Source organism: Alosa alosa, chromosome 12, assembly GCF_017589495.1.
Source record: "Alosa alosa isolate M-15738 ecotype Scorff River chromosome 12, AALO_Geno_1.1, whole genome shotgun sequence".
NCBI lineage: Eukaryota > Metazoa > Chordata > Actinopteri > Clupeiformes > Clupeidae > Alosa > Alosa alosa.
The window spans coordinates 23,522,518-23,540,773 of record NC_063200.1 but is presented as its reverse complement, the minus strand read 5'-3'; the positions used below and the strand labels follow the sequence as shown (position 1 = coordinate 23,540,773).

Genomic DNA, 18,256 nt, shown 5'->3' with positions numbered 1-18,256 from the left:
CCATTTTGCTTATAGTGTGTAGTAGGCTCAGATTTCGATAAGAACCAAACATGGGAGCAGTTCCAAGGGGGTGGGCAGTGTCTTTTACCATGTATCTGCAACATGGGGCTAAAAAATCCTTTTCTCTAAACAGTTGAAACCTTAACCTTAGCGAGTTCCAGGATATTCCAGAGTTTAGGCATTGGGGAGTTCTAGGGAATTCTATTCAAGAATCTTTTCGCCCTTCAGACATTTTGTCTTTTATCAGAGCTTCTCATGATGTAGGCTACTCATTTTGCTCGCCAATGCAACACCAGCGCTGCAGTCATGTGACCTATCGTGGTGACCATACCTGCTGTTCCGCGAGTGTGGTTGAAGTCCCCCTTGATGACTTTGCAGGACTTGCCGTTCCCATTGCAGACGCCACAGTGGTCTTCTCTGGCCAGGGAGCCCAGGATACCATCACACCCCACTTTCTGCTCCAACACACACACACAAATACACCCAAACACACACACACACACACACAGACATAGACCAAGAGAGAGAGCAACACACATTAGATATTGGCAAGCACACACATCCATATCACAGTGCAGCTCTGACTAGCTGGAAGCAAAACACTAGGAATATTAGATATCAGATGATCGTCTGATATTCGGTTTTATCCATTACAAAATGAAAGGCAAATATTGCACACCCATGCCAGGCAAACATTGGCCACGGGCCCTTGGCCTTCCTCACACTCATAATCAGACTAAAATATACTACTGTGGACAGATTTTCTGTAGCAGTTTCAAAACAGGGGGTCTGCTAATAGCTAGCTGCCCACATGAAAACAGACAGATTACCGTGTATTACGGTAGATAATATATCACTGGGCATCGTTAGCCTCTCAGCGATAAAACACATCGCCCAGTCTGCACATCAGTGCGTCAGTACATCAGTAAATGTCAGCACATATCCTCTGCATCCCTCTCTGTTCGCAGGTTAGCCTTTCTCTGGCGTCTGGCAGGAGGCACAGAGAGAATCCCTTAAGTCAGGCAGAGCGTCCAGGTATGACGGATGAGCAGTGGGAGAGTGAAGCCATGACAACCTTCTGGACGTGCTCCCTCCGTTTTGGAAACAGACCTCGGAGGCTGTCTTTGTGTATATGTCTGTGTGTGTGTGTGTGTGTGTGTGTGTGTGTGTGTGTGTGTGTGTGTGTGTGTGTGTGTGTATATGTCTGTTGTGTGTGTGTGTGTGTGTGTGTGTGTGTGTGTGTGTGTGTGTGTGTGTGTGTGTGTGTGTGCATGTGGAGGGGTGGGGGGGATTTCAACTGAGCTTTGATGGATAGAGGAAGGGAACTGCACACACACTCAATAGACTATGGACTATGAACTTTAGAGATGAGACTGTGGAGAGCCAAGTCTGAACAAGGGCTTCTCTCTCTCTCTCTCTCTCTCTCTCTCTCTCTCTCTCTCTCTCTCTCTCTGTCTCTCTGTCTGTCTCTCTGGTTGTGCCTAAGGAAGAGACCAAGAAGTTGTACCTGACACGTTCCATTGGCACAGATGCCAGATTCCAGGGTTCCACATGAGGTGCCATCCAGGACCTTCTCGGCTAATAGCATGGGCTGCTCTTTACCAGAGGAGGAACAGAAGAGGGTGCATGGCCTCTCTGGAGGAAAGAAGAGATAGACAATGATAGTGAGACAGAGAGAGGGAGAGAGGGAGAGAAAGAAAGAAGAAGAGAGAGAAGATGAAGTGGAAGAAGAGGATGAAGAAGAGAATGAGAAAAGAGAGAGAAAGAAAAAGAGAAAGAGAGAGAGAGAGAGAAAGAGAGTGAGTGAGAGAGAGAGAAGAGAGAAGGTCTGAAAATGGTCAATCAGTCAACACGCAGCACTTTGCACATGGCTCAGCACCTCTGTGTTTATGGGAGTGGAGTAGGAGAGAGGGAGAGATGTAAACCAGGGGCCGCACTGCACACACACACACACACATACACACACACGCACACACACACACACATACACACACACACACACATGCACACACACACACACACACACACACACACACACACACACACACACACACACACACACGGGCTCCACACACTTATTGTAAACAGAGACACAGCCTGAGCCACATGGGCACGTTTCTGTCACACACAAATATACACACACAAACACAGACACACAGTACACACACACACACACAAATACACACACACTCTCAAACATTTACAAATATGCACACGCTTACATATATATGCTTTATTACATACACATGAATACACACGGCAACACACATTCATACACACATTCATACACACACACACACACACACACACACACACACACACACACACACACACACACACACACACACACACACACACACTCCACACACTTATTGTAAACAGAGACACAGCCTGAGCCACATGGGCACGTTTCTGTCACACACAAATATACACACACAAACACAGACACACAGTACACACACACACACACACATACACACACACTCTCAAACATTTACAAACATGCACACGCTTACATATATATGCTTTATTACATACACATGAATACACACGGCAACACACATTCATACACACAGACACACAGACACACACACACACACACACACACACACACACACACACACACACACACACACACATACACAGAGACAAACAAACATCTTTGAACAAATATTTGAGCCAGCACAGAAGTGTGGATTATACTTGTATTGCCCTAGTGTTGTTTCCAAGACAGGAAGAGGTCAGACAGAGAACAGGGCACCATGTTCACCACATATAATTCAGAACTCAATCCACACCCAGTGGAAACACACATACAGTAATTATCACTTTAGGTCTGTAAATTATGTACACAGTGAAGTGAAAAGCTATTGAATGTATATATTCCTATAGACACATATGCATAGACACAGTTCACATTTTCTCATACATAAATGTTATATAAATGTTCACATACAGAAACACACAAACACAGACACAGACACAGACACACACACACACACACACACACACACACACACACACACACACACACACACACACACTCACTCACTCACTCCTCACTCATTCATTCAAACACAGACTTACATTCCATTTCACCAACATCAGTGTTAAAAATGAACGAGGAGTCCTGCTTACATTCAACCAAGGTCAACAAATCTGCGACTCTCACGATTGTGTCACGACTGAATAATATCCAAAAAATTAAAAGACCCAATCTGCTTTCTAATTGTTGCAATCTGAAACAGAAAATCAAGCAGGATATTTTTCCCCCTTGACTTCGCCTGCAATCCCTCTTCCATAACAGACGTGAATGAGCATTACACAGTTTGATGCATCTGTACATATTTGAGGAGAGAACACACATACCTCCCCACCGTGCGTGTGAACTCAGCTGACCTTCTCCTTCAGAGGCTGTTCTGGTGTCAGTGGACATGCTAATGCCGCCTAAATCCGCTAGCAGCAGCGTTGCATTGACAACCGCGCTGGCTGCGGCAGATCTCACCACCCAGGAGCGGTGATGGACTGCTTGAGTCACCAGGCCAAGTGGTGACTGGACAGACAAAAAAAGGTTTTGAATGGGCCAACCTGCAACTGTGTCCTGTCACTTTAAAAATAGATTACAGCTCTTAAAATACAGTCTATTTAACCTTTGACCTTCATGCATCTCAAAAAGCCATGTTGTTTGTTTTTCCACATTCATTCTCAAAGCAACACCATCTGAATATTGGTATGAATTTGCTGTCAAAAACCGATGCGCTTTTAGGAGCGTTGTTTCACTATAGTCTAATCTGACAAGGATTGCCGCTGTGTAAGTATTATATAGACCCTTTCAAGAGAGTTCCATTATCAGCATCATAGTTGGCCCCACAAGGCTTCCGTTTTAACATTCCATATGTTATCTTAATGCAGAGGAAGTAGATTGGGAACCAAATAAAACGTTCAATCATTGTTTTTGTTTTTATTTTTTTAAGGTAAACAAAAACAATGCTTGACCCTTTCAACAAGGTAAACAAAAACAATGCTTGAACGTTCTATTTGGGCCCCAATCTACTTCCTCTGCATTAAGATAACATATGGAATGTTAAAAAGGAAGTCTTGTGGGGCCAACTATGATGCTGATAATGGAACTCTCTTGAAAGGGTCTATAGGGGTCGAGGCCCACTGTGCAGCCCTGACCTCGTCCTTGCCTTCACGCAGCGGTGGTTCCCGTCAGAGCATCTGCCGGGGTCGTCGCGCTCCTCCTCTGCTGCAGCGAGCGAACGAGGGAGGGAAGGAGCATGGGAAAGAAGAGCTCGCCTGGCTGACTGACGGACTAGACTGACTAGAGAGATTACTCCGTCAGCTCTCGGGACAGAGGAGAGGAGAGGAGAGGAGGGAGGGGAGGGGGGAAGAATGAGAAAAATAACGGGCATGTTTCGCATTCCACATGGCGGTTCTGGAAGAGCAGAGTGAGAGAGAGTGAGAATGAGAGAGAGACAGAGAGATAGAGAGAGAGAGAGAGATAGAGAGAGAGAGAGAGAGAGGCCTTGTGCCTTTACCGAGACCAAAGCTCGACATCAGAACCAGCACTAAGCTGGAGATCCAACTCCAGGAGACTCTGTCTGGGACGCGGAAGACAGACAGCATTCCCTTACCCCATTCTCACCCCCATCCCCCCTCTTCGCAGGCTTTTTTTATTGATGAGAACGATGTGAACATAGCTGTGGCGAGCAGAGGCCAACAGCGCTTTATCCAGAGAGCTATCTGTGGTGCCGCGTGACGTCCAGCAGGGAATGAACCTCCAGGAAAGATGTCTTCATTTTAAAAAAAATAAATAAAATGACAAGAAAACGTGATGAGACCGAGCAGAGAAGAGGAACGGTGTCGGCAATTTCTGCGACCGGTTTGAGGAATGGGAACATCTGTAGAGCAACACTCAACACCTACGTCAGTCCCCCATGCAACATTATATTCACTTGCTGTTGTGTGGCCAGGATTATTTTGCCAATAAAACTGTATGAGTTCAGTTTCTCAGATCAATCAATTTAAACTGGGAATAATTGATGATATCCTTGGGATTACTGGTGAGCAACAATCTAGACTTTTAAGCCCAAATGAGAAATGTATAAGAGAAAAGAGACATAATATCCTTGTTAGATAACACATTTCATAATTTGATATTTCTAGTGTAACATGGTTGTACAATCATGGTTGAGACACCTGTTGACACTTGACATGTTGAGACACCTGGCTTATTTTTAGCGCCTTAGCAAATCTCCAGTATTTGACTTCAAATTCTGATGTTTGTAAGACAAAACCCACAAAGGGACAAAGAAAATAACAAACCGTATCTCTTTGTTACACTGATGATACACTAATGGTCATCTGAGCGACGAGAAGACAGACAAAGTACTCTCTAAACACATAACACACTATTATGGTCATCTATCATTGTCCAAAACCCATTACTTGCACTACACTTGCTACTCCGAATCATTGTGTTGGCTTCCAACAGCAATATTGGCCATGTTGTCCAGAAAATGTCATTAAGTTCCCCTTTCCTCCATAAGAATCCCCTTAGGTCGCATGGTTTGTGCCTTAATCATAAACTAATCTATTTGTATGACCTTCTTTTGATTGACCCTTCATGTTTGCATGCTACTATCAGCTATTCAGTTCCATCTCTGTCTGCTGCTGGGCTTAGACTAACGTGTGAATGCCAGACACACAAATCCCTCTGGCCAGGCAGTTAATGGATTTGTGGCTGTGTAGCTCTCAATGGGAACCTGGAGTTGAAATGAAATGTTGAAATGTTTAAACAAGATGCGGCCACACAGCGGGCGTCGTCTGCTGAGAGAAAGCACAACGATTTTCCCCCAAACACACTCATCTCTCTGTGACGGTCGAAAAGTGTATACAGTGTAAATATGGGTTTGAGCTGTATGTATGCCACGGTTCTGGCCACACAAGCAGGCAAGGGAAATTAATTGTGCTCGCACAGAAAAAAGCACAAATCTCGCTCGCATTGTGTTTTGGCGATCCCAGCCGCCATAAACATCCACTCCTCCATCTTTGAGCACTTAGGGTGCGCGTTCGCTCGCAAAAAAGTCGGGACAGGTTTACGCTGATTTGAGCAAGATGCCAAGACTTGGCAGCCAGGGGAAGGCGAGCACAAGGGGGACGGGGGGAAAAAAGGAGACGACGTGCTGCGATTGCTCCAGCCCTCAGACACTGGGAACCTGCAGCATTTGCCATCTCGCAAATATCTCGCCCAATGAGCCAAACTCTCTTTCACCGACACTGCAAAGCACTTAGGGGTTCTGAGGTGCCTCCAACGTTCCGCGTGAGGGAACTGCCAGGCCTAGGGCTCGCGAACGTAAACACTGATAGCCACAGACAACGTGAATTTTCAGCAGACATACCTTTCGAAACTCAATAATGGATGAGTATGGGTGGCTTTCAAGAGTGCAGGCGATTCATTAAAATCATCAAGTAAAATGTTTTGGACAATGTCAAGCATGAACTGTGAGAGACGACGAAGCATGACAATTTCTTTTGCATTAACTTTTCTAATAGAGCTGACCTTCTTTTTAAAGTTTTTTTCATGAAACAATGCTAAATATTCAAACAAAGAACGTTATTATTGTGCCAGCTGAAAGTATGACAACTGACAATAGTCGGACCACGTAAGTATGCAAACATGTGTCTGAGTGTCTGTGTTTTGTGAGTGTGTGTGTGTGTGTGAGAGAGAGAGAGTGTGAGTGGATGGGCGTCTGGATTGTGTCTGGTGAAAGCCATTTTGATTCTGGTTGTGTGTGTGTGTGAGAGAGGGAGAGAAATAAAGAGAACTAAAGACAGAGAGAGACTGAAAAAGTCTGAACAAGTGAATGAGAGAGAGCGACAGGAGGGAAAGAGAGAGAGAGAGAGAGAAAGACAGAGAGAAATGAAAGGCCCCGGTTTGTTAAGCCCGTCTGTGGGGACGTGCAACCCGCTCTGACAGTCACCACCTCACCCAGGATGTCATGTGGCCCGGGACCACCGAGGACCTGCCGGTGCCATTCCAGCCCAGCCCTCCCAGCCCTGCCCAAAAGCCCAGCCCAGCCCTGCCCAGCCCAGCCCAGCCCTGCCTGTGAGCCCAGCCCAGCCCAGCCCTGCACCAGCCCTGCAACCCAGCTCCACAGACAGCCCAGCCCGCACACTCCACCAATTACCCAGCCCAGCCCAGCCCAGCCCAGCCCAGCAGGGCCAGTGGTCAGAGGCCTGCTGCTATCTATCATTTGCCCATCAGGAAGCGGCAAAACAATGCAGCCACTATGACCCTGACACGCTCCCTTCCCACCCCATAAGTCACAAAGTCGACCATTATCTGCAACACATTTCAGCGCGCCCACAGGCTTATCACTGACAATTCCACTTTATGTGCAACTACGGCATGCCGCTCTAGTGCTATCACATAGTCTACTAACAGCTGTAGTTAATAACCATTGCATCCTAAATCAGTGGCAGTTAGGGCTGATTTCATTGACGGGCAATGAGCAAAGTTAGTCGCTTGTGAACTTATGAGAGCATTTCGCTGACCCATTCTAGTTTTCACGTGGGATTTTGCTTACAGTATTACGCTAGCGAAATGAACTTGACCATAGACTTTACATGTTATTGATCTTGACAAGTTTTTAAATGAACTTTAGTTTGTACATGGCACTTTGCTTGTTGCTCGATGCCAGTCACCTGTCAATGTCCGCTGTGTTGCTTATGTTTAAGTGTGGCCCTGGAAGAAGGCAGGTGTCCCCAGACGTATCACACACCCACCTCTCTGTCCTGTTAAACAGCACGACTCAACATGACCTAACCCATGAGCTAAGAAATGATACATTCTTATACCACGTAGCGCAAAGCCAAATATTCCTGACTGTAAATACTATCAGCAAGTTGTTCCATTACATAAACGTGGACTTGAACTTCATCCACAGCTTGTACTTTAAGGGAGCATTCTCCTGACTGTTGAGTGTTGAGTGAGGAATATGCAGTAGATATGTCAGTCTAATTAGGTTAGATTGAACCATTTTTCACCCGGTGATTTATAATAGTTAGGGCATCATACAATGCTGGCAGAACAGAGAGGGAAGACAGTTGAAGGGAAATGGCAAGGGATGAACGATAATGTTTTTTTTTTAATCAAGCTTTTAAAAAGGCAGATGTGTTGCATGTTTCTGTTTAAAAAATGCACTGCGACACACAAACACACACACATACAAACACTCCCTCCCATGGATTCATTCACACACACACACAGCCCCCTCTTTCTTCAATGTGTCATGCAAACATCCACTCACACAAACACTCACCACAATACTGTACACACATACTGTATTCACACACACACACACACAAACACACAAATACAAAAACAGAAATCCCAGCGAGACTCCCACGCGGAGGCGGAGTGAGGTAAGGCCTTACCGTCGTCCATGACAGCGTACCAGCTGAGGGCGAGGCGGTTGAATGTCTGGCACTGCTGCTCCCTGAAGCTGGGGGTGCCAGCGGGGCATGGCTGGTTCTCACACAGCCGGTACTGCATGCCCGCCCCCAGGCACTGCTGCCCTTTCCCACCAGACCTGCCCCCCGAGAAAAACACACATCGCATGACAAAACAGCCTCACCTCATGTTCACACGGACTGACCGCAGGTTAACTGAGGTTGTTTTTACAGACGAGGAAGAGAGCAACAGGGTTTTTTTGGTTGTTCCATAAATCATTCACTGAAAGGGGATTCAAGGTAATTAACAGGACTGAATAAATAGGTCGCTTGACCGAAAGCACAGAATTTACAATCATCAGCTTTATTTATTTAACCTCCATCTGTCTGCAGAACTGTACATTTCAAATGTGCTTTCAATGTTGATCATGCATTCAATCCACAGAAATTAATCAGTGAAAAACCATTATTCTATGGCTAATGCTGTAAGTAATGATAGCAGGCCCTGGCAACCACAACACTGCAGAATGTCCATGGCAACAAAGAGCCGTTGTAAGATCCAATCCAGTTCAATCAACTGTAGTAGTACGAACAGCACTGATAGCATACTGATGGAGATGTACTCTGTGGCCTGGTCCACTACGCCTGGATGAGGGGGTCACCTTACCTGGAGCTCTCACACCTGCGCTGTCGGGCACTGATGCCGCTGCCGCAGGTCCGGCTGCAGGTTCCCCAGGGGCCCCAGGAGGCCCACACTCCTGGTGTTGGTTCTGGCGGCACCACTCGGCTCACACACTCACCAGCCCGGCACCACTGCGGAGACACACACAACACAGCCCATCTGAATCTACAGCACTTTGCAAAGTGCCGTAGAGTACCAATCCATGCTTTGGGATCACGATCTTACCAGCTGAGGCCCTGGTTGCACTTGGTTTTGAAATATGTCTGGGGTGATCGAATACAAGAGAAAAGAGAGGATCCGCACACCAAGGAGCTCCCATTTAGGGATTTTTATTTTACATGCAGTGACGTTTCAAGCCTCTGGTTCTTCCTCAGACTTACAGTAGGTGATTGGATCACATAACTATCCAAGGTGTACATGTACAAAGCTGCTGACTACCTCTATTCAGATTTTGTTACTTCCCACTAGAAGTCTTGTCGGGGACACATTAGGATACATCAGTGTTTACACTAAGGAAGACAAGTGATCAAATATGTGCAGGTAGTTTGAGTGATAGGATCAGAATGTGTCTTGGTGGTTGTTTACATTTGTCCACTTGCTCACCCGCAACACTTTACAAAAAGTCATGAAGTTCCAATACATACTTAGAGCTTGAAATAACAAGTCCTCTAGCCCCATAACACTATTATGTGGACCACAATGTAAGACACAATAGTCTCATGACGTAACAATTTATAACAATACCAGCTGTATCCTTACCGTTGTTTAACTGTATCACATAAAGCTGCAATATACAAGTTTTTTTATTTAGAAACAAATCAGAGGATTCATTCAAACAACTCATTGTCGGCACCATAACAACAGAAATTCATTTTGTGTGAGAAAATCAACATCACACAATTAATTGGAGACTGGACCCAAACTGCTTTCTTTTTGTCTCCAAACTGCCAAAATGCCATTACAACAACACTGACATCATGACCACCTCGTAAACAAGTCAACAATTTGAGATTAGCCAGTCATTTGATTTTCTTGTCTCATTTTCAGAAAAATGCAACTATGATGCAGAATCATAGCCTGTACATCCTTAAGTCCCTGTGGACAATACTAACAACACAACAAAACAAAACAAAACAAAACAAAACAAAACAAAACAACACAACACAACACAACACAACACAACACAACACAGCACAACACAGCACAGCACAGCACAACTAAATACAGCACTGTGAACCTGAAACATCATTTCCCAGACACACTTCCCTATGCTGTAGATCTCTCACAGGTCAAACACACCTGATTTAACTGCAGTCATTACAAGAGCCTTGATGAGGTGAACTGGGTGAGTTATGCTAGTAAACAGCAGGCGAGAGCCATAAATTACTCGGTGTGGTATGTCCCCAGGGAGGAAGGCTGGCTAAATAGGTCAAAACACGCTCTGCTAAATGCTGAAGTCCATAACTGTTTTGGTTTTTTTTTGTTTCTGGTCCATGTCCATAAACACAACACAGCCTCACCATATGGCGCGAGCTAAAACAGCCGCTTGGTGTTTCCTATAACCAGATGAATGGTGCTGCTCTGCTGTGTATTTGGGACCATTACAAGACCTTTGTTTGCTGTTTTGTCCTTAATGGCAACCGGGTGTGAGGCTCATGTGTGGATGCTGTGAGGCGTTGATGAATGAGACTGCACACTCCCACCATCAACAACACGCCACTGGCGCCATATTCGGCCCCGTCTCAATGACAGCCATTGGCCTTGTTGGAGGTCCACAAAGTACCACCGAGCGGCGGCGCCTGGTCACACTCCAGCTGACGTGTGGGCCTCCTCAATATGGTCAATATGAGGTCAATATGTGGCTTTTTTTTTTCACTCCTCTAGTCCACAAGCTGTGCGCGGAGATGCGAGTTGAGGACAAGGTCATTCTCTGCAGTCTCATGAACTCTCCAGGCTGGTCATTTGGGTTTTTGGACAAGGATCTGTCTCATGTTGTGGCTGTCAGATCCGTGAGTGAAGTGGTGGTGGTGGTGGGGGTGGGGGGAGGGGGGGGGTCTGCAAGAGGTATTGAGTAGAGAGGAGAGAGGTATATGTGGATGGGGGGGGGGGGTGATATCACCACAGTTCTAGGGTTTTAGTGAGATGGAACAGCTGCCCCTACCATTCCCTCACCCCAACACACACACACACACACAAACACACACACACACACACACACACACTTTTTTGACTTTGTCGAGCTGCTACAGGCTGTTTCCCATCCTGCTGTTTATAAGAGCGCTGAGAGGAGTGGGGGAGGAGAGGAGTGGAGAGGAGATGAGGGTAGAGCAGAGGAGAGGAGAGGAGAGGAGATGAGGGTAGAGCAGAGGAGAGGAGAGGAGAGGAGAGGAGAGGAGAGGAGAGGAGATGAGGGGTAGAGCAGAGGAGAGGAGAGGAGAGGAGAGGAGAGGAGATGAGGGTAGAGCAGAGGAGAGGAGAGGAGAGGAGAGGAGAGGACAGAGGACAGCAGAGGAGAGGAAAAGAGAAGAGGACTGCTCTCATCAATGTCAAGCGAATCAGCGCAGGGGAATGTGAGTCACTAAAGCAGCAGAACATCTGAGGCAGAAGCGCCCTCTTTTACCCTCTGCAGCTTACAGCAGCAGGGGCATGTCAGTACACTGTGCACTAACCCCACGAGCTACACAAAACACCACAGCTCTGCTGGTTATCTACGCTATTAGAAAAGCCTTTGGGCCTTGGGTTTAGTAAAGAACTTTGAGATTATGCTCACTGGTAATGGTAAAATGTTAATATGTATGTAATTATATAACACATATAATATATACCTAATTGTAGTGAGTTGAATGGAAGAGGATTTTCAAGTCTTCCTCTTTAGCCGAGACTGTTTTGGGGAAGTTATAACTGCACTTGGAATTTGCAATGTGTTATTGAAAGGCTGGTCTAAACCCCCATAGTATCCATGACATGGTGAAGAGAGAAATAAGAAATGACAGTCACAGCATCAACTCACCTTTCCGGTGTCACACTCAGTTCCGTCCATGGGGGGGTCCAGTTTGGTTTTGCAGTCCTTCTCTCCATCCACGTGGCACCAAAGCCCAGAGCACATCACATACTGCAGGGATGACCATCAACGAGCAGATACGGATGAGTGGACAGGACACAGGGCATTATAACAGTCAGCATAGAAAAAGAGCTTATAGCTTTCAGAAAAAAAACATCCACACCACACTTAGCCATCCACACAATAACACACAATGGTAAATGCACACCTTGTGCAATGAACTGAAATCCATTATTTTCATTGGCAAAGTCAAAGCTGCTGGCAACATCACACTAAAGGATCTGAAGTTTCCAAAGCCAATATCAGACTGATGTCAAATCAAAACTTCTGATGAGATGATCAGCTACTTGTTTACTTCCACAAGGGGTCACTGTCTAATGGATCATGCCATATTCATGTGCTTTATAACTCATAACTCGTTTAGGTGAGTCACTGGTATTCTCTTGGGTCTGTGGTAATGAAGGGACATTTTTCTTTCAACATCTTTGATCAAGATTTTTTTTACTGGTTTTATCACTTCAAGTCACCGGAGGTATAGTTCATGGGATATCGGCCCAGCACAAATACTTAGAAACATAGTGAGAGAACTTTTATCACAACATAAATCATCATAAAGTGCATCAAGACCAACGATGCAGCAAAAAGAACAAAGGTTCATATAAAACATGACCAAAGGCACATTATAAAACATGACCAAAGGCACATTATAAAACATGACCAAAGAAGAACCCCGTTGACCTGCACGCTGTGGTGAAATCGGCTGTAATAGACTACCTGTGTTGTTTTTAATGGCTATGGCACAAAGTCAACATGGGCTCAGTCTTGTACAACATTAAGACTCTACCACAGGAAGTCACCAGCTGTGTCTGTGGTTACTTCACATCCAAATCTTACATCTTACATGCCCCCCTTTTACACACACACACACATACAAAGGCACACACACACACACACACACACACACACACACACACACACACACACACACACACACACACACACACACACAAACACACACACTTCCTCACACTCTATTCTATTGGCTCGAGGGCACCTTTCCACAAAAACGTGATCCAAAACAAAACACCACAACAAAGAGATACTCCCATCTCGTTTCCGCCATGCACTCACTCACCCCCACTGACAACATTACAAAAAAACCCTCCAGCCTGGTGAGAATAACCAATAAAACCAGCCTTGCCCATTAAAGCAAAGCACAACCCTGAATGCCAGCGTAGCCGGGAGGTGAATTATACAGTATCCTCATCCTTCAAACTCTCCCTGTTTTCTTTCCATCTGATGTTGAGAGGTGCTGGAGAACAGGGGAGGTGGTGCTGGTGGAGGTGGTGGTGCTGGTGGTGGTGGTGGAGGAGGTGGTGGCGGAGGGATTAAAAAGGCTGCGTGGTTGTTTGGAAAGGAAATAAAACGGTTGCCATGGCGCCGCACGGGCCCTGGTTGTTTAAATTGGAGGGAGCATTTCTGATGAGTTTTTGAGTCTGCTGACTTTTCATAGAAGCTGAGGCCGGCCCGTCGGTGTGTATCTCAACACGAGGACGAGGAGCCAGGACATGACAGTGGACTGATTACGCCATCACGGGCGAGATTAGAGACAGCCCAAAAGGATTACGCTCCTGGAAGGCAAATAATGACTCCATCCATATAGCCCTGGGATATTTTAACGTGCACTTGTGTCCCTGTGCTTCAGGCATTTTAGTCAAGGTTATTCAAGGTGCACACCTAAGCCCTGCAGGTAGTGGGGATACAGAACAGGTACTTCACCTACGCTTCAGCTATTCATCAGAAGTAGGACATGGGATCATTGACAGCAGGGATTACTGGATAACCTAATCAAATAACTCCCTAAAGTGATGCACTAAAGTTTGTTTCTTTCTTAATGAAAATGGTAGGACTGTGTTTCACTATTTCAACTTTTTTACATTTTTCTTTTGTCTGGCTAGAAACAGTATGTGAGAAGTTCCTGTTCAACATGGCCCAAAGGGATCTCTAGAAGCAGCTCGTTTCTCTTGTGTTTTGTTAGGAGATGTTATCTTTACAAATCCTTTTTTCACATGTCTGGCTTAGCTGTTTTCTTTTTGCAAGAGGTCGGAGTAGTCGGGTGTGTTACCTGCATCTTCTCACAGTGTGCGGCGGACGGCCCGAAGAGGATCTGACACTGCTCATCGGCCGTGTAGGCAGCGCCTGGGAGTTTGGATGGCAAGATGACCGAGTTTAGACTGAGCGGGTCTGTCTGCAGCAGACAACTGCTCGCCTTGGACCTGTGACAAGCACACGCACAGACATTCACACACACACACACACACAAACACACACACACACACACACACACACACACACACACACACACACACACACACACACACACACACACACACACACAAAATCACATGTAAAAAGAGACACACACACACAAACACATACATATGTAATCTTACACTCAAGCAAATCAGTGTTCAGAATTAGTTAGAAAAGTTGACTGTGTTTCCATGCAGCTATCTCTTAGCTTATGCAGTCATGTGAATTAGAGTTCCCTGCTCTGTGCTTATCTGACGGTCACTCAACAAGGAAGTCTGGAGAGGATCTGAGGTAACTGTTTGTTATCATAACAAGAATGGTCCAAAAAATGAGCCTGAATGATATCACAGCTTACATCCTCAATTAAGCCCTCATTGACCAGACAAAAGGCAATCATGAAAACATACTGTACCAAGCATGAGAATCACTTGATTGCCTATCTCTACTGGTATTAATTCAAAAAATAAACTCCATCATTCATAGCAATTCAAAGGAAATGAATCCAATTGACAGTTTAATTAAAAAGACATACAATAAACAGATATGTTTGGAAAGTTCTACATTTGGAAAGTTCTAGAAATCTGCCATGTTCTGTACTTTCTTTGATTCAACCTACCACAATTAAAAAACTAAAATAACAACATAATTTATTCCACACCAGATTCCTTTCTACAATTAAACCGAGTTCACATTTCGCTTCACACTACATCAGAGGAGCAGCAGTCGGATTTTGGGGTTTTGGATGGCTTGACTGAACATAGTAGCCATTTTTCTGAATGTTTCCTACCCACAGTGAATAAGCAGAGGAACTACCTGAGGAACTTCTCCACGTCCTCGCGGCTGCAGGTGGACCAGGACACGTCTCCCGGGTTCTGTCCTTTGATCCACTCGCCGGACATGATGTGGAGGCCGTCGGCGCACGCCGGGTGGTCGTTGTCGTGGCTCACCCCCATGCTGTGGTGACCGCAAACAGGAAGAGATTCGGGGAGAGTAGGGAGCGGTGGGGTGGGGTTATCAAACTAGCATTTCAACACATTGTTTCATCCCTGTAAAGCCGCATAGCAACATGCCCCCCCACCCTCCTGACAAACACAGCCCATTCACAGACAACAAAAAACACACACAAACATCTGTAGTGCACAAAAAACATGGTGGGACATGAAAGGCCAAGATATTGCCCACAAAACCAACAGGCCATGAGCTGCGCTCAAGGCACAAGACTCTCCAGCCCAGTTCTCACAAAGAGATGACCAGAGACAAACAAACGAGTGAGCTAACAAGTGAGAAAGCAAACGATCGCATCTTCATCTGCTGCCCATTTCGATTAAGCGAAACAAGTGCGACTCTGTCTCGGTTTCCATTTTGCCCGTAGGGACAGCAAAATCAAAGAGGCCTCCCTTCCTCCTCTCCACTATCCGCCTTCCCCCTTTCTCCCCTTCCTCCACTCTCTCCCTCCCTGCCTCCAGCCCGGTATCTTTATCGCCCCAATGCCTCTGTGTGAGTGCTGGAACTGCTCAAGAGTCAAAGCCTCAAAGGCCTTCCTGGATCTTTAAAGCCACTTCCACCTGGGCCTTTCAATGGGAGAGAGGGAGGGAGGGCGTTAGCCATCTCCGACACGCCCCAGCAAGAGAGGTTCAGGGTGAAGTTGAGGCTGAATCTGATTCCTCTGATAATGCCGGCACCTGGAGAAGGTTAAGGGGTGGGCTGAGAAGTATCACAGTGAGAAGAGAAGATATAAGAAGTTTGTGTGTGTGGGTGTGTGTGTACGTACAGTTCACTACACAGCCCTTCTTCTCAAATGGTCTTGTCAGTTGCACACCTAACTGCAATCCTGTAATCCAAAACTTCTTTCCCCTCCTCTGAAGGGACAAACAAAACCTTTCCTGAAGCTACCACTTTAAGATTCAGTTTATGGTATCACTTACCACTTCATAAAGTTACGAAAATGCATTTTATTGCCGCAATGTAAAAGTGTCCAAAATGCCCGGCCAGGGCCTTGACTGAGTTTGTGAGTCGGCACAAATGTGTTTGACATTAGGCTAGTGGGATGTGGTTCTAATTAGAAACAACTAGCGTGGCATTAGGGCTCTTGTGGCATATGGCGGTTCACAAATGGCCGTACCACATTAATAAAGCACACCAATGGCTGCCACGCTCTGTTTCAGCGTAGGAAGCAATTAAAGTTCTCTGGATTTGGTATTGATTCTCTTCCTTATTTACCCCTTTCCTCTTTTCAACAGAAAACAGGAGTCCAGTAGGTCAGAGAAGGGTTCAATGTTATTTATGAGTATGAGTATCTAGGAACTCCACAATTCTGCATTGTATTTTCTTACCAAAGAGATCTCTATCTGCCACAGCCAGATCTGCAGAGGTATCAGCGGGGGGATTGAATAGGTTCTGCAAGTTCAGCATTTGGCCATTTCACTGACAATTACACAGTTAGCTGCAAGGCTAAAATGGGAACGCACAATGCGGTTCCCTATCATCACATTTTCAGATTTTTGTTTGATAACAAAAGAAAAGCCAATGTTAAATTGCCTAACAATAGCTTGACATATCTGAAGATCTAAATTCAGCGCAGAACAAGAAATTGGACAGTTTCTCCATCAGTTTCAGTGAAATCCAAAGCAGACTATGCTAACACCAAATGGCACAGATACTGCTCTTTTCTCGAAATTCATCAGGAAAAACAACAGTGAATGAAAAGAGCAGAATAACATTCCAAAACTTCTAGCCACTAGAAGCTAATTGCTGCGGCTTGCACTTGTGCAAGGAAGACAAAATTCCCTCTTTCCATATCCATTCCCTCTTTCCCCCCATTCAAAAAGCATTTGCATCCATTCATCTGACAGACAGATTTTTTCTTCTCTTCTTTTCTTTTCTTCCTCTCCTCTTTTTTCACCACTTTTTTGCTGAGCTCCGCTTTTTGCCAACATACATCATTCTTGACTGTCTCCAAAAACTGTATATTCAATTTGCTCTAAAATGCAAAACAGATGGGAGGATGCCAGGGCAGAACCATAAGGCTGTTGAAAAAGGGGGAAAAAAATAATTTTCAAAGAAATTAAACATAAGTTTTCAAGATAATTACGGAACCATAAATCATATGACATCATGGGGAATCGTTCACTTGATTGTATATTTCATGGCAATCAGTGAACCTCCGAGATGAAATCGGGTCACAGGGGGGTTAGGCTTTTGGGGGGCACCTTTGAGCTGTTGAGAGGTAATTGTTTTCATTAAATCCATTTTCAAACGGAGCATTTCAGGGCGATGAATCGCACCGTGAAGGTACGGACGCAAGGACAACTGGCCCGTGGAAAGAGAAACATTGTGGTGGAAAAAATACAGAATTGACTTTGAAAGAAAGCTCAAAGTCCGCTTATGACCATGAACCGTTACCTCAGGTAGGCCTATAAAGTGGAGATCTATATACAAGGTCAGTGCAGTAATAATAGAGATATTACGCAGGCTTTTTTATGCATGCCCCATGTTGGGTTATCTAATGTAGAGGCCCTTGCTGTGAGCGTAGCATCATAAAGCATCCACATTCTTTCCCAATACTTGTGTTCAAAGAAAAGAGGGCTAGCAAACAATCTTGCATTTCACGCTAGGATTCCTTCTCACTGACTTTTATAGGAGGCTACAGTAGAGGAGATGGAGATTAGAACTGGGATGCCTTGCCGTCAAAGATGATCCTTTATTAGATCGGTGATGTCAGATCACGTCTGAGAATTTCATGA

General features: G+C 45.3%; 1 protein-coding gene across 1 annotated transcript in view; it reads right to left on the bottom strand.

Moving 5' to 3' along the window:
- adamts17 (ADAM metallopeptidase with thrombospondin type 1 motif, 17) overlaps positions 1 to 18,256 on the bottom strand; it is a 63,584-nt gene that overhangs the window by 21,804 nt on the left and 23,524 nt on the right. Inside the window, 7 exon segments of the mRNA XM_048259679.1 lie at positions 332 to 455; positions 1,508 to 1,635; positions 8,443 to 8,597; positions 9,125 to 9,270; positions 12,150 to 12,251; positions 14,326 to 14,476; positions 15,327 to 15,467. Coding sequence (XP_048115636.1) covers positions 332 to 455; positions 1,508 to 1,635; positions 8,443 to 8,597; positions 9,125 to 9,270; positions 12,150 to 12,251; positions 14,326 to 14,476; positions 15,327 to 15,467 — 947 coding nt within the window.